This window comes from Corvus moneduloides, chromosome 4 (genome assembly GCF_009650955.1).
Source record: "Corvus moneduloides isolate bCorMon1 chromosome 4, bCorMon1.pri, whole genome shotgun sequence".
Classification (NCBI taxonomy): domain Eukaryota; kingdom Metazoa; phylum Chordata; class Aves; order Passeriformes; family Corvidae; genus Corvus; species Corvus moneduloides.
The window spans coordinates 57,899,280-57,924,281 of record NC_045479.1 but is presented as its reverse complement, the minus strand read 5'-3'; the positions used below and the strand labels follow the sequence as shown (position 1 = coordinate 57,924,281).

Here is a 25,002-nt window from a genome sequence, read left to right as displayed (position 1 = left end):
GCTAAATGCTTGTCATTTGAATGCACATGAAGAAAATTAACTAAAATTCCCAGAAATAGCTGTCAAAAGATTAAAGACTAATGGATTTCTGTCCTTGGGCAAGTGAAATCTCACATTTTGATTCTCATTGATTTGTCCTTGCAAAAGCAGTTGTCAAATGGAGAGTGCTTCTTGTTTTCTTCTTCTTTTTTTTCTCTTTCTTTCTTTTTATATTTTCCTTACAAAGCATGTGTGGAGTTTGTTAAAAGTATCCAGTAAGACTGGGTACATGAACTCTCTACAGCTAAGATCCCAAGAAGGACCTTGATCCTTGGCTATCATTTTAGTGTGTGTTTTGTCAGCGCAGTATCAGATACTGTGCAGTCAAATGTGAAGCTGCAGACAGGGTGAAGTGTCCAATTATTCTCTGTCACCCCTATCCATGAGTATTTATACTCTGAGATTTAGTCTGTGTTCAAATGCTTTTTGTGAGGTTCATTTATAACCTTCCTGCCACCCTTTCTTCACTCCAGCCTCATAATCTTTTATTCCCAGCTTCTTTCCATGGCACTGAAAATTCTCTACCATGTAACCTAGAGCAGGTTTAATTACTGTGGCTTCCTCCTTAAAATTCTTGCTTTGCTGTGTATTCAGCGGTTACCTTCTTATGTTCACATGTTTCATAGCTACAAGTTCTCAGGGTCCTTCTCTCTCTTCCACAGCTGCCCAGCCTTCTCTGCATAACATAGGGATGGCAGTGAATATCTGGTCAGTTCTTTCACATTCTACTTTTAACCATAGTAAATCTGGTCTTCCACTACAGTTCTCTGCTCAAAACATCAGGAGGACTGAAACTGGTGTACTTAAGAGGAAAAAACTAGTGTGTTCTGGTCTTTTGCCTTCACTTACCTACATTGTCGTACTGACTCCACTGAACAAGTTGCTCAAGTTTTTGACCTTGCCCATTAGCTTCAGTAGCTACTACATATACCTGGGATTTGCCCTCTTTTTCCTTCCTTTCTTGCCTTATTTTTTTTTTCCTAGTATCTGTTTCCCCACTACTTCCCATTATAACCCTTCTTGTCTCTATCCTTTGCTGCCATCTTCAAATTCTCTTCTTTGGGTCTGAAATTGCTGTCCCTCTCCAGTTAAATTTGCTGTTCTCAATGTGCTGGCAACAAAGTGAAATGTGATGAAAACCTGATCTCTGAAGGGTCCTCTGCTGGAATATCACTGATCAGATTTTTAGTAATTTTTGCTTTGCTTCCAGCACACTAATTGAATACAGCAGAGCAGAACAGCAGGGGACAGAAACAGATGACACTGAGTCCTGACGAAGGCTTTCTCTAGGGGTGTTCCATTAGCATCTCTTATTAGACAGCAAATGGTAGCTACCCGCAGACAATTAAGCATTAGATCATTCATAGATTGAAAACCACTGAATATGTACATCTATGGATATTCAGACAAATGCTGAAATCCTGGGCGAAGTTGTAGGCCAGGCTGCCTATTCAAAGCACTGACATTTTAGTATTTAGTTAGCAAACAGTAGTTTTGAAGAGACTGGTAGCACATGTATTGTCCCTAAATAAAATTCAACATGTAAATTTTATATGTATTCATCATTTATTATAATTGTCAGGATGCTTGTTGGGACCTGTGCAATTTAGTAAATGATAATACATTATTTTTTTTCTGTTTCTGTTTGACTGCTTTGTAAGAAGTTGAAAAAATATGTGTTATATTTGCTGCATTACTTTTCCATGTAAGCAATTGTAGTAATTGCCAGTGAGAGGCTGAGGAGTTAAGAACAAATGCAGAGATATATTGCAATCTCAAATGAGAGCAATTAGAAAGAGAATACTGGCCCTTGAAAAGTAAAATGGCAACTGACATGAGCTGACTGTGAAGCTGATTTGTAGGACACTTTCCATCTCAGCACAATGCTTCTGTCATACAAATATTTGAACATCTGGGTGTAGACTAATCTAAGGTACCTATCACTATGTCAGTGAGTCATATAGTATTAAGGTTTTCAAAGAAGTGAAAAGAGAGAGGCCACAAAAATATATTCTGTTTTCTACAGTACAAAAAATCAGGTATCATGTTCCTGTGTATTTAGTCTCATATGCTTTTCATTGTTTATTTATTTATTTTTGGGGTATCATAATGAGGAAATTCTTCTATTTGGAGACATAAACAGGAAAAAAGATAAGACCTGTTGAATTTCATGAGAGTGCTCCTAGAATCTGGATTATACTTCAACTTTTGTTAGTGTAATTATTTTTAAACTGTCAGTATATATTTATTTCACAGGGTCTTATGAAGATACAGCAAAACATTAAATATGTCATAAAATTGAACAAATACCTGGATGCCTCACTAAATGGAGTAGTTTAAACTTGGTTTTACTTTTTTAAAGGTTTTTTTAAGTAGTTTTTGCCTCAGTGGTTTACTAAGTAGCTTCCTTCATTCAGTCAGTTTAATCCAACAATTTCTTATGCCAGCTAATTCAGCTAAATTCCTAGGGACCATTCATGTAACTGGCAATAGTGTCCCTTAGGAAGTCTTTGTTTGGGATAATACAGATGACTGCATAATTTGGAGATTGTTTCCTAGGTATTATCCTGCTCCTCCTAAATACATGTTATACAAGGTGCAATCTGCATAATTTCTTATAAAGCCAGATTTTCATTCTTTTTCAGGGTACAGGTGAGTAGTGAAGGTATTTCTCAACCCAGGGTTTGCAACAAGATTTATCCCTCAGTGGAGCTATGATTGGATGAGCTGCAGGAAAAAGCCTCTGCCCTGTCATTCAGTCTTTTACTCATGATCTAGTTACCTGGTCTCAATTTGTAGCTTCTCTGTAGCCCACAGGAGACCACTTTTTCCCATATTTTTCTCAACCTCAGCTCAAGCATCCCTCCCAATCTTGACAGCAAGAGCTAAATGATAAAATGGGTGTCTAGACATTGCTATATTGCTGTTCTTAGAACTAAATAGTCTTCAGTCTAGATGCCCTATAAATAATTGAGACAGTCTAACTCTTTGTGAATTAGCAGTGCTTCAATTATTTTAAGGGAAGCAGAATGACTGCTGTAAAATGTTTCCAAGCTTTGTGATGTTTCCTTGTTGTAAAATAGATTGACATGTGGGGCTTTTACACTATTACAGTCAAATTGCTGCTCTAAAGACAGTTCATGATTGCAGTGTCTTAGAGCACTGTGATTCAGTTTGTCTTTCTGACGGCCTCTTTCCTGCTGCTGCAATTTAACTGGTATATGTTTTTAAAAGTGTATTACTTTGCATAGTTTATTGTTGTTTAATTTTTTTATATTTAAGTACACTCTCTCTCTCTGAAGGAAGAAGGGACACAGAAAGGTCTCTAGTCTAGTGACCACTAAGAACTCAGAGGTTTCCAGCTCTGCAACAAATTCTTGTGTGACCTTGGTCAAAGTGGTTAACCTCTGTGCAAAATAGGGACAATGATCAGTATTTACCAGTCATAGGTAAAACTAGTTAAATATAGGAAGTTCTGCAAGGTGTGTGGGGATTTTTGATAGGTAGATAGTGTGTATGTACTGAATCAGGAAGAGGACGGAAATGGCCAAAGCAAAATGCTAGAGTTGAAAAAAATGGGAGAAGGAAAAAGGAGAAATATCAGATAAAAAGAAAAAATATATGAGTGGGGTGATGGAACCAGTTGGGATCGTTTGCAGGTGAATAATTATAAAAGATGTGATCCTATTCAGTGTTTATAGGGCAAGAGAAGTACACCAAGATGAATGTGTTTGTCTATGTACTTCTAAAGTGGTGAAGCCAAAGGCATTTCTGAACCTTGGGAATCCACTATGCTGATCAGCTTTCTTCGGAGTTCAAGGAAAACAACAGTGAAATAATATATGAAAGTCAAAGAGGAAATATTTTCTCCAATGCATATGTTACAGCTTGCATTAAATACAACAAATTATCATTGAAAAAAAGTAATGTGAAGAAGAACATCATTCTGTAAGAAGTATAGGTGAGCTAAGTTCTCATTGAAGAAATATGTTTCAAAACGTTGTGTTCTGCTTGGGAGAAATTTTCCCTACTCCCTACTCCAATGAGTCTTCTTTCTGCTACTTCAGGCATCTGGAATTGACTGATAAACATCAACTAAGCTGTCTTTTGGGGCTTTTTTTGTTGTTGGTTTTGGTGGGGTTTTTTTACTTTATTTAGGCTCACACACCATGGTTTTGATTATACATTATAAGTATTCACTTTGCGCACCACCTTTTATGCATAGAAGCATAATGTATTCTGAAATCATAAGTCTCAGTATCCAAGTGCTCTTTCAATCAATATTCTTATTCAGTGAAAATAAAGTACATTTTTACTTTTATTTCCTGATTCATTCTCCAATGTTAAAAAAAAAAAAGACAACAAACTGTAACAATCTGAGTGTTTTAATCTATCATATTTTAGATAGCTGTAAGTTTTTCCATTTACTGCTGCTGAACAAGACTTATCTCTGTTTTTTGCTATCACAAACAGCTGATGATTTTCAGTTAAAAGATTGACTAGAGATGCAGTGATTAAAATGCATTGCATGTAGGGTGAATTTGGGAAAAGAAAATACAGAAAATAAAAATGATTTTCCATAGGAAATATATATATAATGTTAAACCAGGTGAGAGGCTTAGTGACAAAGCTTATCTAGCTGCAGTATTTAGCAGAAAACAATCTGTGGTGTTCTGAAACGCTACTCAGTTAAACACTCTTAAATTAGGCTATACTGATCATGAATGGAGACTGATCATGAATGGAGACTTTTTCTACTAATAACTGGAAATAGATTGCAAGTTTCTCTGTCTTACAAAACAGTTAAGATCACATTGGTGGATAGTTTGTCATTATGTTGATACAGCCTCTGCTTGCATCCAATGCCTCAAAACTGTTTGCATGAAAAACCCTTGGATAGAGTCTATTTGTTCTCCAGTTCAAATGGCACTACCCAGGAAAGCAATTCTACCATGTGCTGAGCAATGTCAGTTCCTATCAACTTCAGCTTAAGTGAAGGGGCACAGCCTCCTTCTTAGGAGATGCAAGGTAGTGTCAGCACAGATTCTTAAGCTGAAATTCAGTTCTCTGCAGAAGCTCTGCACAAAGCCGGTGTATCATTTAAGTGCCGCTTAATTCTTTATAATGGAGCTCGGAGTGGATTTGAAGAAGCTGATAGTCTTTTTGCTCTCTTGTCTGCAGAGGGCTGAATTACACCCCTGGTGAATATACGCAGTAAAAAGGCAACTGCACTGCCTCAGGAAATACACTATATTCCTTTGCTTTGACTAGTGTAACTCAGTTTCAATTACCGATGAAAATTCTTTGAAATTATGCTCATAAAAATCATTGTACATTTTGCTCCCTTCCTATATTACACATTGTGCTTCACTCATACTCTGGTATAATGTGCAAACCGAAAAGTGAAAATGCAAAAGTAGACGTAGTCCTGCAGACGGGAACAGGGCCTCCCTTGTGGCACTGTGTGTGAGGGCCTGTGTGTTGGTGAAGCTCCTGAAGCAAAGCGAGGGGTGGGTGGAGAAGCAGAACTAAAAGGATGTAAAAACCAGTAACGGGGAAGAGATCCCGGTGGGAAGCAGAGTGGGGAGAGGGCGTGGGGGCTGAGGAGACACCATTTTGCTACCAATTAGCTGTAAACCATTTGAGCTGAGTAACTCTTCCCTGCAAAAGAAGTTCTGATTCTCAAGGCCTAAATGCATGAACTGGTCTATACCCAGCACAGAAATGTTTTAGACTTCATGTTTTGTAAAATATTTTTGGTGTGTCTTAAATTTATGGTATTGGACATATTGTGTGTGTTATTATGGCTAATACCCAGAGCAAGGACCCCATGGATTTGTGATAGTACCGATAGCGACCAAGCAAACACTGAATAATTCAGAGATACTTTTTTTTAAAATAAGATTACTTCAAGTTATGTTTCCAGGAAAACCTCCTAGCTGAGATAGTAAAGGCAATCTAGTCCATGTTTCTGAGTTTAGCTGACTATTCAGTCTCTCAAAGATACTTCATATTGTTGAAACATTGATAGACATAGCCATTTTTATATGTGAATTATGAAAGTTGTGCATGCAAGTAAGTCAGATTTGGTGTTAACATTTTACTGAGCTTTTTCTGTTAAGCTTGTAACTGGATGCATGCCTTCACTAAGAAAGGATGAGACTATTATCTGTTACAGAGGAGGAGTTAGTCTCAAAAACTGATATGATGCAGTTATCAGTAGAGCTGTACCTCTGGTGCCCAAGTACAATCCACATTTCTGTGTATTATGTGCTATAAAAACTTAGCAGAGTTGCTTCAAAAAATTGTAGTTATGAATCATTTCACCATTGATTTCTATATTGCCTAATGAACAGTGAAAATTCCTATGTAGACATTTAGGTGCTAAAGAGTTTTTTTTTTTATTTAAAATATTAATATGAATTTCAAATTGAATTTCCACTGAAAGAAATCAGGTTTTGTTATATTGCTAGAGCTTATCAACAATTATACCAGATCTGAGGACGCAAGTTTTTTTGTGTCAAAATATTGGAAAGGATTTTATTAAAAGACTTTAAATTGCACTTCTATTTCTTGCCATGATTCAGTGGCATTGGGAATTGTATTCTTAAGTAGTTCCAGACAGAAGAAGTCAGGCTGAATCACACGTTCAGGTGAGCATAAAGCTGCAACTGCTGCTGGAATAAATGCCTGCTTTTAGCCTTCTTGGACCCCAAATTAATTTGATACAGCATAAGCTTCTTGTACTCTTATTTTTCTAATTATTTCTCCTGTAGTTCTCTTTTTGCTGGGCTTACAACTATTGAAAGTGTGTTATGTGTATTAGTGTCACATAACATAGAGGAAGGCATGATCTGTGTCCCTGCATGTGGAACAAGTTCTGGCCTTGAATCCCTAGGACACTTATGTATGAATTGAAGTGGGAAAGCTTTCTTATAGTCCAGGCAAGAATTGGTGAGATGATCCCTGAAGGAACTGAGGACCATTTTCTGCAGACTGCAAGCCTTACAGTCTGAGAAAAAGTTAGTTTGGGGGACCTTACCTTGTTTAGCATAAGTATATGGCATCATGAAAGTGTCTCTCTGTATATGTATTTTATGAAAAGTATCCTAAACACTCTGCTCTACAATATTGTCTTCAGGGGAGAGTGAAAGAATAATAGAATGCTAGATATTAGTAATATTATTTACTATTCTAGGAGAAGGAACCCAGATACTACAAAGGTGAACTCAAAAGAAGTAGTATTATAGTCCAGAAAGAAGTTTACAGGTATTAAAGCCCCTTGTCTCCCTATCTTGAAGAAAAGTTTCTCCTTACAGCTGCTCTGCTTTTACTTCATTGCAGCCAGGGCTCTGTTCTTCCAAGGCTACATGCTGTGTATGACCTTGAGGAAGTTTTGCAGAACTGGCTTGCCAGAGACACAAGCATTAAGAGGAGACACAAAATCCGTATCACACCATCTTTCTGTTAGGGCCCTTCCTAACTAGACTTCTTTTCCCTTGTAGTAATAGGCTGTTTGTTCCTGTCTTTTCCCTCAGCTTATTGTCTCCTTCTCCATGATTTCTCAACCTTTGCTTCATTCAACACCTGTCCTTCTTATGTTCCTAGTTTCTGCCCTTGACTATACCCCTACCATAGCAAGTATCACAGTTTCACAATAGCTGTCATTATGCTGACCCCTTTAACTGTTTATTATAGCTTTTCTCTTTCCACTGCATGGCTCATGTCTATTTACACTGTCAGCACTTCAGGATAAGGACTGTCTGCTCAGGTTTATGGAGAGTCTAACACAATGGATCCCAGTTGTGGGCTACCATAACGATTAGTTAGGATAGGAAGTCTTAATTGTTAGCCCCTCCAACAGTGTTTCTTTGATTAGGAGGAGCATGAAATTAGAAAAATAGCTAGTTTCTATGTTCTTTTGATTTATAATAAAGCTGTCTTTTGTTTTATTGTTGGTTTTTAAGTTTGAAATTAAATTTGTTGGCACAACATGTGTTGTAAATAATTTTGTAAATTGCCTAGGGCTGTCTACATCATAAACTATTGCTGAATTATCAGGTAATGAAAATAGACAACTCAAATGAGAAAGTGTTTAGAGATAAATGAAATGTGAATTCTCCTGCCAATTGTTTTTGGTTTTGTTTTTCTTCTTCTTTTTCTGTTCCATAGCACGAATTATCAAAACAAAACAGTGGTGTGAAATGCTTCCATGTTTAGAAGGAGAAGGCTGTGATTTGCTAATCAATAAATCAGGCTGGACCTGTACACAACCAGGAGGACGGATAAAGACAACCACGGTAGGTCACTTCTCTGTTCTATATTTCTTCAATTTCTCATTCACTTTAATTTGTTGAAAAACAAAAAGTGAGATTTTTAATCATTTTCAGCACTTTTATGTAAAGTTGAGTTCCTCATAATTAATGTGTGCCCAAGTGTGCATGCTGAAATACACAGCAATGTTATCCCAAAGTACAACATTGGAAAAGATAACAAGTCATTCTCATGGTTATTAAGAGTAGATATTATATCAAGGTTTTCTTAAAAGACACCAGTAGCTTAACTAACATTTGCATTCAGCCTGAAGAATCTTATTCTTTCAACATACACAGATTTTCTTATGCTGTGGTAGTGCAGGATATAAAACTCAATGTGTGGTCTATCAGGGTGAAAAGAAAGCTTTCACTGGGAGTTTTGAAGAAAATATTTTTCCTATTCCAACTATACTAGAAAAACAAGTCACACAGATAGATCTTTAGTTTTCAGTGAGACCTACAGAAAACATAGCAAAAGATCCCATCTTCCAACTTCCTTTTGGCCCTGGTTTGTTGATAAATCCCTCAGTTCTCAGATTAGGTGTCTTGTGGCATGTGCTTGTAGTGAAGCTGAAAGTATATACGACACTAATAGTTTCCAGGGCCTATAATGAATCAAACAGATTTCTAGAAAATGTTCTCAAATTCCAGCAATTCTTTGACTTAAAAAATTGAAAAAATCAGAAGAGATATAATAGAGCAATTTTCTGATAGCTTGCTAGGCCTCTTGAAATTATTTCCCCTCATAATCTTTTTTTAGATTTACAGAGAGTTTGAGTGTAATTTAAATAAGTGCAATTTCAAGAATATTTAGTCTTAGATGTACTTATCAGTGAGGACTAAATTAATGCCCATCATTGCCTGCACAATTTCTCTGTCTGAGCAGGAGACAGAAAGCAGTACAAAACCTTTTACTGTTTTAGAAAACCTGTATCTAGAAAATTAACATGATTTTCACTTTTTAAAAAGAAGGGAGATTTGATAATTCTGTATGAGATACAAATTTTATGAATTGTGACCACTGTTTTCATGCTTTGTATTTTCCAGATATGATATTCATTATGGACAGGGCTATAAAACTTAACTCATCTCTGAGGTCTTACTTAAATATAGTTTGCCTTTAGATCTTTTGCATTCAAGTTATGTAAATCTTTTGCATTCAAGTTATGTAACAGTGACATTAAAAAAAAGGGAAGGAGAAAAGTTTTTTAAACATTGCCAACTTTCAAAGGCAAGGAGATCTAATACCATAACTTTCTCATAATTGAAATATAGTCTTAAATCTTATTAATTCAGGAGTGTTTTCTGTATCTGAGGAAAACAGAAAACCCATGTACTGTGACACATTACCAGCTGTCATTTTAGTTCTTTGTTTGATGTTTTATGCTAATGGCATGACTGAGTAATGCAAAGTAAGCAGAGGATCTGTCCTTCAGTTTCTGTCTTTAATGAAGTGATTCAGATATGCTTTCAGATTAAACACCAGAAGCCTGATTCTGAACTCTTACTTGTCTGTATAGCTCTTTAATGCTATTGACATGAATGGAATGACTCATGAATTTGATTAATGTAAATGAAATCATAATCATGCCCCATCAGTAAAATTAAGACCACAGCAAGTATAATATTGTAAAACAGACTCTCCCCACACAGATACATCATCGTCATTGGTAAGGAAAGATTTTGCCAGAGAGACAACTGTAGAACAGTTCTGAGCATAAGCCCTCATCCAACATCAAGCAGTCTTCAACAGTTGGTATCACACATGCAGACACACAACAAACACGCAGTACTTTCCAGTCAAGCCAGACTAGCAACTCAGAATGCTTACGGAAGCACTGAATGCAGAGCGGGGAGAGGGAAGAAAGACAAGAAGAAAAACAAATACAAAACCCTACGATAAACTCCCGTCTATAATACAGTATCAATAGCATATTGGTTGAAGGGTGAGCTTTGGACCATAGTAGTAGATTTGGAAACTGTGTCTTAGGATGACTTCATGAAATGCATGACAGTGATTAAAAGAAAACAAAATTCCAGCAGAAACACTAAGAGACATTATTTACTCTAGCAATACTCCAGATCAACAACGCTAATGCAGTAATTTCTATTTCTGCTCTCAATCGACATACATGAGTTGCCAGGCACTATCATGCCCATCATGGTATTTAAGTGTACTAGGAAGGATTTCTGGCTGGGCAGGGGCATAAAAATGACCATCAGGTAGTAGGGGGAAAAAATGTCCAGACATATTGAATTAGTTACTGTACATGGTTCTTAAGTAGGAATAATTCTTGACAACATCTCCAGCAACAGTCAGATTAGGTCCTTCATTTTTTAACTATCAGTTTTGTTAAAACACATTCGTTAATCTAATCAGCCCTTTCCTGCTGATATAGCTTGCATCTTAAAGATATTTTTGGCAGTAGGTCTTGAGTTATCATACTGATAGTAGATTGTATAGCAGAGATATCACTGTTTGGTAAATGCTGACTATAATTTGTCACCCGTACTAAAGTCAGAACAGCGTTGAACTCTGATGGACTGAGACCGACTGTTGTGGTAATAGCAGCTGTCTCGGTTTTGAAAGACAGGTGTCTGCTAAGGAAGGCAGAAGCCCCCCTTGAAGTGGCAGATATAACCCCTTTTTCCTCCAAGTTATTATATTTTGAAATCAAGGGCCTTTAGGCAAAGATGTGGGAAATAGGAATAACAGTTCTTTACTATATATATATATGTATATAACCAGTCAAACAAAACAACAACAACTATGGCAGTAACAGCAAACACAAACCCAGTCCCAGCCTTCTCGGCTGTCGGGCCCTTTCCCCTCGGGTGCAGTTCCGCTCGCAGCCGGCAGGGGCGCTGGCGGCTCCCGGTGAGCAGGGCAGGTGCGATGGTTCCCCCGCGGCTGCAGGGGGCGCTCCGGAGCGAGCTCGGGACACACGCGGCACCGGTGCCCTGGGATCCCGGGAAGGGATGGGACAAAGGCGTCACAAACCCCTGGGCAGCTGATCCCGGGCTCTCAGGAACAGCAGGCTGGAACGGCAGGCTAGAGTGGCAGGGACGAACGCAAATCCCGGGTGGCAGACGAGATGTATCCAGATGGGAAAAACCCACGGAGGCCCAGGCAGGCAGGGCGAGCAGGGCTACAGCGTAGCGAAAGCTCGAAGCAGCAGCGGGGCAGGGCAGCCACAGCCCGGTCTCCAGCAGGGCAGGGAAAGCGGCTTTTGGGGTCCCGGCGTTGTTTCCAGCAGGAAGAAAGGACGGCCAAAAAGAAAGAAGCAGCAGCTCCTTTCTCTGCAGCTTCTCTCTCAGGACGCTCAGAGCGAACTGACCCCACACCCAGGTGTAGACAAAGGAGTAGCCAGGCCCGCCCCACCCCCCTTTTTGTCTTTCTTAAGTACAGCTATTTGTCCCCTAGCAACATGCATATGGGAGAAAATTCCTTTAACAGGAAAAAAACTAAGACTAAACTAAAACCCCAACAGCAGCTTTTCACATTCGTTCCATAGGGTTTTTAGAAGTGCAGCTTTTTAAGTACTGGGTTTAAAAGCAGCATGTGGAAAGTTAGCACTTCCGGAGATCTTATAGATGACATGAGTTCCCTTTTAAGTGAGAATATACTTTAGGACTCATAGTTAAATATGATTCTTACAAAGAAAGGAAAAAATTAGCATTTGTTTCCTGTAGATGAGTTTAACATTTAGTATTTTTTCTATGAAAATTCCAAGCAAACAGCAAGTGAAAATACCCATTGCTTCAAAACAGAAGTGCCATTTCTGTAAAATGTTTGGAAAGGGCTGCTGCTTTTTGCTTTATGTTTTGTGTCAAAGTTGTTTACACATTCTATGCAGAGCCAGATTTTTCAACTGGCTGGCACTTTTTGTGTTGACCTCTGGAAATAATGCAACCAAATCAGAATTCTCTCCTCACAAAAAGTGTTTTATATCCATTTTGTGCTCACTTTGCACAGCTATAAATGACTACACAAGGTGCAAGGCAAAGGAAAATCAGACTCAAAGTACACTCTAAATGGATCTGGATGTCACTTCTGCCCTGTTGTTCTCTCTACAAGGTGTGAATGAACCAAAGATTTTTCATCTTCTAAGAGGCTTTTAGACTTGAGGACTGACTGGGCTAACTGCCAATCTATGTATTAAGATGCTGACTGTCAATACAAGGAAACAGTATGGCAAGTTGTAAAAGAAGATAGCAAGAGAATACTACACAATTGTTAGCAATTTCAACATACGAAGTACTTTCATATAACAAATGTCCTTACAGTCACTTTAAAATCTCCTGCCTTAAAAATTCTTTTTTTTAATTCTCATTATTTTTTCAATTATTTATTAAAAATTAAGTTATATGATTTTTTAAAATATTTTGTAGTTTTAATACTGCCAGAAGATACGCCTTTTTTTTTTAAAGAAATTGTTGAAGGGCCTTTCCATTTTATATTTCAAGTGCAAACCTTGCTAGTGTATAGATGAGAAGATACACAATGTATTGTTTTTACTGGGGAGATTAATTTTTATCACCCAAGTGTATATATGTTGTCAATGATCCATCACTACCTAATTGTTACTTAATTAATTCCTTCTTCTACATAATGTGATTTCAATGCATGGAGCTTAACAGAACATTCATGCACCAATTCCTCGGTAGCTAACCTTTTAAACCTTTGCTGTTTTACTGCTAAATTAGCTGAAGTGGGAAATTAAGGAATATGGAGAAGCTAAGAGAGAGCTCACAGTGGATAAAAGGTGTAATTACTCTGCCATGGAGCTCAGTGCTTAGCTAGTAAAATTTACTAAGGATTAGGCTTCACCAAGGGACCTGCCTTTCTTAATAGAGTTTACTTACGCACAGAGCAACTTGTCATTCCTCACCATTAATATAAATGACATGCTGGCTGGGTTGGAAAGGCAATTTGTTCCTTACCCTGAAAAATACAATATGTATTTGTATTGGCTGTAATTTAAATCAAGATTTTTTTTTCAGCAAAGCTTTATCATACATATATGTATGATAAAAGTAACTCAGATAAAATACACTGGTTTTTCACCACTGACATATGTATGAGCAATGTGTTCTCACTCATACAATTACATTCAGGAAAAAAGAAATATATATATATATATATATATATGTTACATATCTGTAACATACTTGAGAATTTACTTTTTTTTAGACTGAAGATCAGCTGGAAATATCCTGAGGCCATGATCTAGTGGTCTGAGCTTGGGAACTGGGAGCCAGAAACTCCTGAGCTCTAATCCCGGCTCTAACAGTGACTCCCTCTGTGGCCTTGGGTAAGTCACTGAACCTCTCTGCCTCAGTTTCCCCAGCAGTAAGATTAACAATTCTTAGCTCCATACATCAGTGAATTTAGGAGTCCTGACTTAACATTTTAAGGGATTTAGAAAGTCACAGTAACTTAGAAATAAAACTAATGTTATTTATAAATGTCCTCATTGGTAATGTTCCTGTTGTTGTTAGGTATTGACATAAAACTGGTATTATGTATTTAGCCTCACCTGCATTCCAGCTCTGAGTGTTTCTAAATGTGCATTTCACATCTCCACAGCTCAGCTGATTTTATTTGGTTAAGCTGGTTTTGGAAGTATTTTGACATCCTGCCAGTTCTAGTTCCGTGTCATTCCAGGATAGAATACCTACCAACACAAGCTTTCAGGCAATACCAGATTAGAGCAGTGGAATGTTGCATGCATGCCATGCCAAATTAAGTTTCACCCTTCCCCTTTGCCAGAAGTGGTCAACTTATGAAACAGATACAATAATACCAATTCTTTACATGTCATAGCTGTGTGCTTCAGTGTCCATTCTACAGATCTGTCAGCAGTTCATCTACTAAGTTCCTTCACTGTCCTAATTGTAGCAGAAACACTATGTATGGACCAAGATTACAGAGGACGCTTTTCATCAGGCTGGTATATCCCCTCACTCTAGTCCAAGTATTAGCTTTTAGAAACAAGAAGGAAATTAGGAGCCTGAATTTTCATTGTTCATACCCAGCTGTTGGGGAATCAGAATCTTTGGCTATATTTAACCTATGGGACTATCTTTTCTTCAAAGTCCATGAGCTTGCACAATTGTGAGTCCCTATGTCTTCTCTTTCTTCTCTTTTTCTATGTTCATAATGGCATGCCTGACACTGCCTTGTGTGTGCTCTCACAAATACACTTTTGTGGTGAAATAGATAATTAACCCTTTTGGCCCATCCTCAGACATGATCACTCTTAATTTCTAGTTGGTTGTCTAGAAATCTGATTTAAAAAACCCCTATCCATTAAGCCACTAAGAATAATTTGCATTCTTAAGTCCTGCTGCCAGCCAGTTTTGTGAGCTCTGAGACCATTGCTTCACCAAGCATTATGCATCACAAAGTCCTTTAAAACTAACTCAGGTTTCAGTAGTGTGCTTCTGAAATTGATATTTGATTAAGGTTTTCCAAGACCCCACCACATAACTGGAAGTTAGCCTGAAATAGCTTTCATATGTTAAAACATTGATGTGCTCTACCTTTTATATATACACACCAAATTGAGGAAGGGTAGAACATGAACACTTTCTGAAGAATACCTTTGGCAGATATTGTTGAGATCAAAAAGTCATGATATCTGCATCTTTGACTGTACATATGAACTACCAGAACTAGGTTACTTTTAATTAACAACTCATTCTAATGTACCAGTCTATCTATAGAATAAGTCCTAGTCATTGTACAGTGCTTTAACTGAACCTTTTAATAGTTTTGTATTAATTTGATGTTCTTCTCAGTAGTACTAATATAAATTATGAGAGAAAATACCAATTCTTTACATGTTATAGCTATGTGCTTCAGTGTCCACTCTATAGATGTGTACTTCAAGGTCTAGATTCAACCTATTTATTTCCATGGATTACCAGAGGCTTTAATCCTTTGAGCTGTATTCCTCTCATTGTTTTCCTGATCTACAAATGGGTCATCATTCACAGGATTGCAACTAGATCCTGTTCTGTTAATTTCCAAGCAAATATGGGGTATGGGAGTTGGTTGTCTTAATTCTCAGAAAGGCTAAATATCATGTTTCTACTTCTTGTGTTACAGAAGAATAGTAGACAATTTACAAGCAGAATGGTAGGATGGTCTTCATGGCCCCATGTCTTAAGGACTACATCACAGAGAAACCTAATAGAAATAAAATCCTCCTGAAGCTGAAGCGTCTCAGAAGGGGCCATGCTATTCCTTCTAAATACACGGGTTCTCTTGCATATTAGTAATGCTTCAACTATTACAGTCTTTTCAAAGCTGTGCCTTTCTTTGTCATACCAGTGTATCGAAACCTGCACATTGTATTTTCCATTATCCTTATGAAAATACACTTCTTCATGTCAAATAACTGATCTTCAAGTCCTAAGCCAAAATGGTAGCAAAGATTTTGTGATTTTTGTAGGTTGAAAGGAGCTGTCAGATATTTAAAGAACCAACTTAAAGAGATTAGATGCCTTCCTCTGTCCTGAATGCTGAATACTGATGTTCGGTGATTCACACTGCCTGAAAAGAGACCAAAATTTACACCAAAAATAACTTGTAGTGAAATGGCAAACTAAGTGAAATCATAATTTGTTAACATCTCAAATAAATCCTTGGAAGAAATTAGGGAAATTTAAGTTTTGTTCTTCACTTTTAGAGCATGTATTTTCAGATTTCAGTAATGAAGAATTATACTAATCTTTTTGTCTTTATAAAGCTACAGAAAATATGAGTGCCCACTTCTGCATGGGCTATTTCAAAGATGTTGCATATCCTGTGCAAATAAATAAACAGAATTTTAGATAGATAAGACTTCTAGTGATATATTTTCTTTCAGGATTCCCATTACTTAACTCACAGTCATATTGGGAATTCTAGCATTCAGTTCAATCTTACTATGCTAACTTAGGGACAGGCCAGTTTTAGATTCAGTGAGGTAAAAGTGATTTCTGATTAATGCTTACGAACTATGGCTTTTCATGGTTATATAGATTAATCTATTTATAAAAGCAGTTACTACATGGTAAAATGAGCTACATTTTGATCTGTTTGAGGTCTGAACTGTCCCTTTCAGTAAGTAAACGAAAGCTGATTCTACCCAAGGCAATAATAATAATTTCTGATAGTCTGTTTCATGGGTTTGTGGAATAAATTATGTTTTCAGTAAAAACACCAAGCAAACCCTTTGTTGGGTTGGGTTTTTTTCTGTACTTTGAAAGCAGAATTCTGAAATGGAAATAAAACCACATCTGTAGCTTGGCGAGTTCAGTATTCTGTCATAGTGTGAACCCACACAATGAATTGTGGATATTTGAAAAAGTTAAAGTGTTCAGTTTTTAAAAGGTGCATTTAAGGAATGCCTAAATTGTTAAGTTGGTCCTGATAAACACAAAATACTTTCATTTGAAATTCTTTCTAAATAGCATACTTTTCCAGGACACCAGTAAAAATTATGTTCTTGTATGGGGTTAGGATTATCTTTCATCGCCCCCAAAACAAGAAAAGAGCCTAAATTTAAAAATGGAAGGCTCAGGTCATAGAAAATTCACACCTCTAATAGAAGGTTCAGGTATCTGCCTGGAAAATTTGCAGGCCCATCAAAGAGAGTCTGTGAAGAGCCTGATACTAGATTTTTAAATTATTGTTTAACACCTTGGTCACCACTTGCATTTAGATAGGCCTTTCCAAATACTGAAATAGCATGGTAACTGGTCTAAGAAAAAAGCATGTTAAGAATTAGTATTGAGATGGACTAAAAGCAACAGACAAACCAAATTCATATCACTAATGGTAATATTGGGTCTTTTTGTGTTTTGACAATTCTTAGCATAACAGATAGACATTGTAAGGGTATGGACGGCATCTTTCACGGGGTAAGCACACATGACATAAAACCTATAGACCAGTGCCCTTGTGGGGTGACAGCTGGAAGTCAGGAGAATGTGCTGGTTCACTGGTTGTCTGTGGTAAGCAACTAAACTTCATTTCTCATCTGCTAAATCAGACAATTTGATACAGCGCTGCCCACTCCTACCATATATGCTTCATGATAGATTTATACTGTCTGAAGGTTCTGATTTCTTGCATGAATATGAGAAAATCAATTTTCATTTAATAAGTGACTGCAAGGAGAGACTATCTGAGGAAACAAACCTGGAGATTACTTGCACAATTTTTTGCTGTAAGTAGCACAACGCACTGTTTTTAAGAAGGGATTCAATAGATGCTGAATGCCATATAGTTGAACTGAAGGGGACTGCAGGATACATTTTATGTGTGGAAGAAAAATAGATTTGATAATGCAAACGAGGAAAAAGCCTGGAAAGACTAACACAGAACTTGGTATATAGTTTAAAACATGTTTTTGGTGGGCATGTAATGTAAACTTACGAAGGCTGGAAACTGGTATGTCACATCAACCCCAAGAATTTAAAATGCTAGAATTATTACACTCGCATTTTGCCCAAAGAAAATGTTCATGACATAAGTGTTAAAAGATGAAGTTATTGCACATGTATATCCATTTTGGAACATTTCCATTTTTAAGAATACTCCCAAAGATTTCTGTTAAATCATGCAAAGCAAGCTAGAATTCTTGGACTGAAAAAAACAAGCAGTGAATATAGAAAATGAAAAAGGTGTTTTAGTTTATGGATTTTTATAATAACATTTGACACATTATTTCTTAAAACCATACTTGAAAATTAATTCAGAAAGGCCTGTCATATTGAAAACTGTCATTTCAACAAGATACTGATGGAGGACCTGCGAACAGTGCATAATAACACTTAACAGGAGTGTATTGATCTAGGTCGAGGTGGCCCAGGAGGTGACAGACTTGTGAAAAGTCTAATGTTATTTTATTAAGAATGGTTTCAAAAGCATAAAAGATATTAAGCTCTTAAGAGTTATTGAAAATCTGTGAAAGGTAGACACATAACAGACATTTCTGTTTTCCAGTATTCCACTGCTATATTTGCATTAACCATTTGGAATAGAAATACTCAATAGCATTATGTCTGCATGTAAGTTTCTTTACCTTGGGGGCAGACCTTAAGGATAAAGTTGCCAGTTTTTTTGATCTAGTTAACTCCTGCCTGTGAGGTTTTGTTTTCAGCTACTTCAGCTACTTCCTGATCACTTGCATATGAGCATGCAGGGGTATGCAGAAAGACAATTCAGTTTACCGTGTGAGGCAAAAGTGATAGCCCAAAACTCGGGTTATTCCTGTTTTTCATTAGATCTTAGTAATCTCATTATACATGAATGAGACAAGAGGTTGGAAGTGAACAAAACCGGCTGATCCTTGATCCAAATAAAGCCAGGCAAGAGTGGGACAGCAAAATCAATCAGCAAAATATAGACTAAGAGCTTTTCTTTCAACTTGTAGTGCAGCTTCATGGTAGTCTAAACCAATCTAAATCCAGAGTGCTCCATTCCTACTCTCCCACCTCACTGTCTGTATATGCCTGACTTCTGTTTTGGTCAGGCACTAAGTGCTTGTGGAAATGTCTGGGATGCAAAACAGGCATCACTTTTTGCCAGGTTAGTTTTCAGCCAGATCAGCTTCTGATTGCAGATTAAATTATTCTAGGCCAAAACCTATGAGGTCTGTCTGCCTTTATTACATAGTTCCACTGCCTTTGGGCCATCAACAATTGCTGATGGATACCTAGTTAGCTTTTTTCAGCCAACACTGCTATTCTTCCCCACTTTGCACTTACCAAAGAATTCTGAAAGTTGACTCTGAAGTAAAGACAAAGTGCATTAAATACATCCCTCATGTGAAATACACCAGTGTACACCTACATGAACAGGATAAGATGTTTGAAAGTCCATGTCCTAAACTCCAGAGGATGTTGTACTTTTCTGGACCAGGGCTTTTAAAGGTAGCATCTCTACTCTCTAATAAATTTACTTTTTTTAAAAAAAAAATTCTCTTTTATTCTTCTCCTTTTTGTTCCTGCCTCTTTCTTTTCTCTCCATGAAGTCCTGAGAATTTTCCCTTACACAACAATTCTTGTTCTAGCCACAAAAGAATGAGATATTTTGTGGTGCGGGAATGTCAAATGTGTAAACAGTAAAAGAAAGTTTTCAGGGTTATGGGAAGACTGATACTTAGTTCTTATAATAGTAGAGGTAGCATGGGAAAGATCAGATACAAGCCAACTACTGTATTTTTCAGTAGTCTCTGAGATTTGGCCCACCTGGGTTTGAACAGGACACAAATTATATGATGAAATTTCTTTCTAGGCATTGCAAATTTTGAATTGAATTCACATCTGGGCATATCTTAAATGTCTAAGCCGAGGACATGAGCAAAGGTGCCCAGCTTTACTATCCAGCCCTCAACCAGGACAATGAAATTTTTGTCTGCAGTGGCTTTGCAGTCAGATTAGGTATCTCCAGAAGACAATTAAATCTCTTCAGACTGTTATTTATCCAATGCCAATATAAAAATCTATGTTTCATGGAGAGAGGTCTGTATCCTCTGTTCTCTTCCCTGACTGGTGTCTACTACTGAGCTTAGACAAACTATCCTGTCAGTTCTCCATGCAACTTCAGATTTGCTGCACAGTGCTTTAGTTTTTGAAAAAGGAGTGAGAAAATATTCTGATTTGACATATTTGCCTGGTGGTCATGGAATTTTCCTGGGATGCAGGACGGGGAGATTCAATCACCCTTGTGATAAATAGGTCTAGATGCATCCCAGAAAAATGGTTTACCTACTAGACTGATATGCAAATGATGGATTGCCCTGTTGTCATCATACTTGCCATGTTTTTCCTGATTCATCCTGGTGGTTCAGCCTGACTTCATATTCTTGTCTGCCTAAATCTGGAAAATAGTAGAGGGGCCTCCATTTAGAATGTGAATGAACATTTTTTATTTAATACTAACTTCAGAGAGATCTAATAAATATAAACTCTAAAGACATGCAAATTAAGAGATTGGATTTGGAAGGTTTAGATGTTTATCACCTAACCTAAGATTTTAGATGGCTTGCCTTTTCCTTCATGTTACTTGCTAAGCAATCAGGGTGATTATCGCAGAATTTTTTACTGACTTCTGTAATTTTTTCAGAGTAACTTGCTATTGGTGGAAAAAGAAGAACTTGGAGCCATTAGGGAATCTGAACAGAGGCTGTGGATATCTTGGCCACTGCAGGCAATCCAGAGGATCAGATTTACCCATATAATACTGCAGTAAACAGGTTCAGTGGAGGCTGGGGGAGCAGTGCTAAATGCATTTGAGGGAGAACACTTCCAAACAGTTAATTTTGATGCTTACCTTTATTTTTATAGTCACATTTTATGTCTTTATTTTTAAATCAAATCATCCCCTGTTACTCTCATTCCAGAAGACAATTTGACGTGGAGAGCAGCATTGCTTTCGCCTCCATTTCATTGAGTGCATACTTGCACTTAATCATCTGATTTTCAGTAGGCTTTGTTATGTTAAATATCATACCTTTCATCTTTGTTCTTCCTTTGTGAACTGCTGTTTTCTCTTTCTTCTTATTCTTGATGTAACTAACTCTACTGAAATCAATGGTACAACATGATGAATAAATGTGTGTTTATATAATAATGCTTGATAGAAGGTCCTCTAATTGCAATATGAATGCTTTCTCAAATGTCTGTATTTCACCAGTAATCTCTTTGTCCTTCTTAATAAATGATAAAGAATATAAGACCACTGGCAGATGTTTAAAATCAAACAAAGGGTTCTTTGGTAGCATATTATTCAGTTCTGCTCAAGTAAGTGTGAAAATGTCTCTACCTGCATTCTGAAATAGTCACACTGTTCTGATGGGTTGTCATCTGGCTCTTATGAGAGCAATGTAGCAACTTAGTAATGTAGAAATCCACTTCCGTTATATCCCCTAGAAGTAATATTTTATTTTTCATTTAGGAACATCAAAATTGAACGGGGTCAAAACATCCTCTTACAGTGTGTTTTGTGCCACGTTTTATTTGTTTTTGATTCAACATATGAAATAAAACTCTTAACACTAATACAAGTATAGTTGTATTTTTAATGGTGAACTTGAAGGAAATAAAGGGTACTGACAAAATCACATTCTCTGCAATATACACATTTTAATGAAAGCCAGAAATTCATCATTTTATAATACATTTTTGTTTTATATGCCTCAAATTAATGAACTTTAAAATGAAACAAATTGTGAAGCACCTCCCAAAGTGTTGTAGATGTTGCTGACAAAGCAGTCTGTATTTGAGTATTATTCCCATTGGAAGATAAAGTACTGATCGTATTTGTCAGCTCTTAACAAAATTATTGAGGTACAGGGAATTTGCATAGACATAATACAATTTTTTGAAAGGAAAACAAAAAATATCATGCACAAAACATCTGCCATATAAATGTCTGTATGCATGCAAAGACTTCTGCCATAGAACTGAGCATTGCATAAAAATTTGGCAACATAGCTTAGAAGAGTATTGTAGCTAGGTTGTAAAGAGTGAAATATCTGCACAGCAGGGTTTATATGGCTTTTTAAGGAAACCTTCATTACAGTATTATGCAGCTTAACCAAAATCTGAACAAAACAGAAAAAAAAAACCCTCAAAAAACAGAGCCATACTTATTTGCAGGCCAGGGATATTAAGGATAACAGAAAGGCTTTATAGATATGTTGCAAGCAAGAGAAAGACTAGGGATAAATGTGGGCCCTCTCCAGAAGGAAAAGAGAGACATTACTACCATGGGAAAAGAGTGCTGAGTTTCTCAGTGATTTCTATACCTCAGTCTTCAACAGCAAGTGCTCCAGCCATGCCACCCTAGTTGAGAAATGCAAATGCAGGGACTGGCAGAATGAAGACCTGCAGCCCACTGTAGGAGAGGGCCAGGTTCAATATCTTCTAAGGAACCTGAATGTGCCCAAGTCCGTGGGACCTGATAAGATTTATCTGTGGCTCCTGAGGGAGCTGGCAGATGAAGCTGTTAAGTCGTTATCCATCACTGTTGAAAAAATCATGGCAGTCAGGTGAAGTCCATGATGACTGAAAAAGGGAAATATAACCCCCATTTTTAAAATGGGAAAAGCAAAAGACCTGGGGAACTACAGACTAACCAGTCTCACCTCTGTTCCAGGGAAGATCATGGAGCAGATTCTCCTGGAAACTGTGCCAAAGCACATGGAAAATAAAGGGGTGATTGGTAAGAGCCAACATGGCTTTACAAAATCATGCCTGCCTAACCTGGTGACCTTCTAGGACAGGGCCTACAGCACTGGGAGATAGGGACAGAACAACTGACATTGTCTACCTGGACTTAAATGCAAAGCGTTTGACACTGTCTCATGTGACATCCTTGTCTCCAAACTGGAGAGACATGGATTTGATGGATGGACCAGTTAGTGAATAAAGAACTGGCTGGAGGGCTGCACAGAGAGTTATGGTCAAGGGGTCATTGTCCACGTGTTGAGTGGTGTCCCTCAGAGGTCACTACTGCGGCTGATACTGTTCAACATCTTTGTTGGCAACATGGATGGTGGGATCAAGGGCACCCTCAGCAAATTTGCTGATGACACCTAACTAGGTGGGGCAGTCAACACACTGGAGGGAAGGGATAATGCCATCCAGAGGGATCTGGACAGGCTTGAGAAGTGAGCCTGTGTAAAGGTCCTGAAGGTCAATAAATCAAAGTGCAAGGTCCTACACATGGGTCATGGCAATCCCAGACACAAATACAGGCTGGGTGAATGAGTGATTGGGAGCAGCCCTGCAGAAGAAAGATTTGGGGGTGTTGGTTGATGAAAAATTCAACGTGAGCCAGCAATGTGTGCTCACAGCCCGGAAAGCCAGCCTGTTCTGCATCAAAAGGTGCATGGCCAGCAGGTCAAAGGAGGTGATTCTCCCCCTCTGCTCTGCTCTTGTGAGACCCCACCTGGAATACTGCATGCAGTTTTGGTGTTCCCAACATAAGGACTGTTGGAGCAAGTCCGGAGGAGAGGCACAAAACCTGATAAGAGGACTGGAGCACCTCCCTTACAAAGACAGGCTGAGAAAGCTGGGGCTGTTCAGGTTGGAGAAGGTTGTGTGGAGACCTCATAGGATCTGTCCAGTATCAGGAAAGGGGCCTACCAGGAAGCCAGAACGGGACTCTTCATCAGGAACTTTAGTGACAGGACAAGGAATAATGGGTACAAATTGAAAGAGGGGAGATTTAGGTTAGATATTAGGAAGAAATTTTTTTCTGTGAGGGTTGTTAGACACTGGAACAGGTTGCCCAAGGAAGTTGTGGATGTCCCAACCCTGACCGTGCTCAAGGCCAGATTGGATAAGACCTTGATCAATGTGGTCTAGTGGGAGGGGTCCCTCCACATGGCATGGGTGATTTGGATTAGATGATCTTTAAAGTCCATTTCAACCCTTTGACATTCTGTAATTCTATGGCCCACAGACTGAAAAGCTGATAGTTTGAGGAGGGACTAGTAAACCTCATGATCAAAAACCTGTGACCATAGTGTACACAAACCAAGTTAGGAGTGCTAAGTAATAAAGTTAGCGTGTTATTGTTGATGTTTCCAGACAGTTTTATTGATTGATTTTGTACATATCACATGTTTTTAAAAGTCTGAGGTTGTTACAGCTTTGCTGCAAACTGATACACTGAAAAGATATAATAGAACTATAGAAGAGAATATAGAAGAGTTCTATAAATAATTCAGCAATTCCTTCTATTTTTGGGGTTTCCTTTTCCTTTTTTTTTTTTTTGCTTATTTTGTTTTGTTTTTAATAAGGCCTTGATTCAGGCACAGCTCTACTCATAAATCATGTATAGGTTGTGAAAATTTTGCTAGTATCAACAAGACTGAAATTATACTGTACTGTATTGACTACAGCCACAACTATGAATTCTTGGTGCATGTTTTAAATTGTCAGCATGCCGTTTTAATAAAATTGCATTGAATTCTCTGCCCATTGGTTCAAGAATGGTCCACTAATTCATATTCAGAGAGAAGAATATTCCCAAATAAACCTTCTCATTTTCTTTTCAGTGATAGTTTTGTGCCTACTTAAAATTGCAGGGGTAGACAGTCATTATGTCAGGAATGATAAAATCATTGGAATCATAGAATCGTTTCACTGGAACAGACCTTTGAGATCATTAAGTCCATTAACCTAATAATGATGTCAAGTTCACCACTAACCATGTCCCTAAGTGCCATATTTACATATCTTTTAATGCCTTCGGGGCTGGTGACTCCACCACTTCCCTGAGCAGCCTCTTCCAGTACTTGACAACCCTTTTGATAAAGAAGTTTTACCTAATATTCAATCTAACACTGACACATCCCCTCACCATCTGTCCCCCTCAGGGGAACTTGAGGCCATTTCCTCTTATCCTATGACTTGTCAAAAGAGACTAACCCCCACCTGGATACAATCTACTTTCAGATAGTTGCAGGGAGTGATAAGGTCTTTCCTCAGCCCCCTTTTCTCCAGGCTAGTATAGACCTTTTTCTCTAACCATATATTTCTGTGCATGAGGGCACCTGCGAGGCTCAGGATTAGCCAGCCTCCTTTCCTCACAGCTAGTTCTGGCCTACAGTGTGATCTAGCCCTAGAAGACCTGACC

The 25,002-nt window shown here is 37.8% G+C and overlaps 1 protein-coding gene across 11 annotated transcripts in view; it reads left to right on the top strand.

The window, feature by feature from the left end:
- The window catches only part of TAFA5 (TAFA chemokine like family member 5), a 524,263-nt gene that overhangs the window by 324,863 nt on the left and 174,398 nt on the right, over positions 1-25,002 (top strand). For 6 of the 11 annotated variants that reach the window (XR_004239671.1, XR_004239670.1, XR_004239672.1 and 3 more), the window contains exon 4: positions 8,212-8,339. Coding sequence is in view for 8 of the 11 variants with exons in the window: in XM_032106457.1 (XP_031962348.1) it covers positions 8,212-8,339 (128 nt within the window). In the remaining 3 variants the exon portion in view is untranslated. Of the gene's footprint in view, positions 1-8,211; positions 8,340-13,548; positions 13,725-20,478; positions 21,476-25,002 lie in introns of those variants that run through there. The other 5 variants (XM_032106453.1, XM_032106454.1, XM_032106461.1 and 2 more) reach the window with 3 other exon arrangements.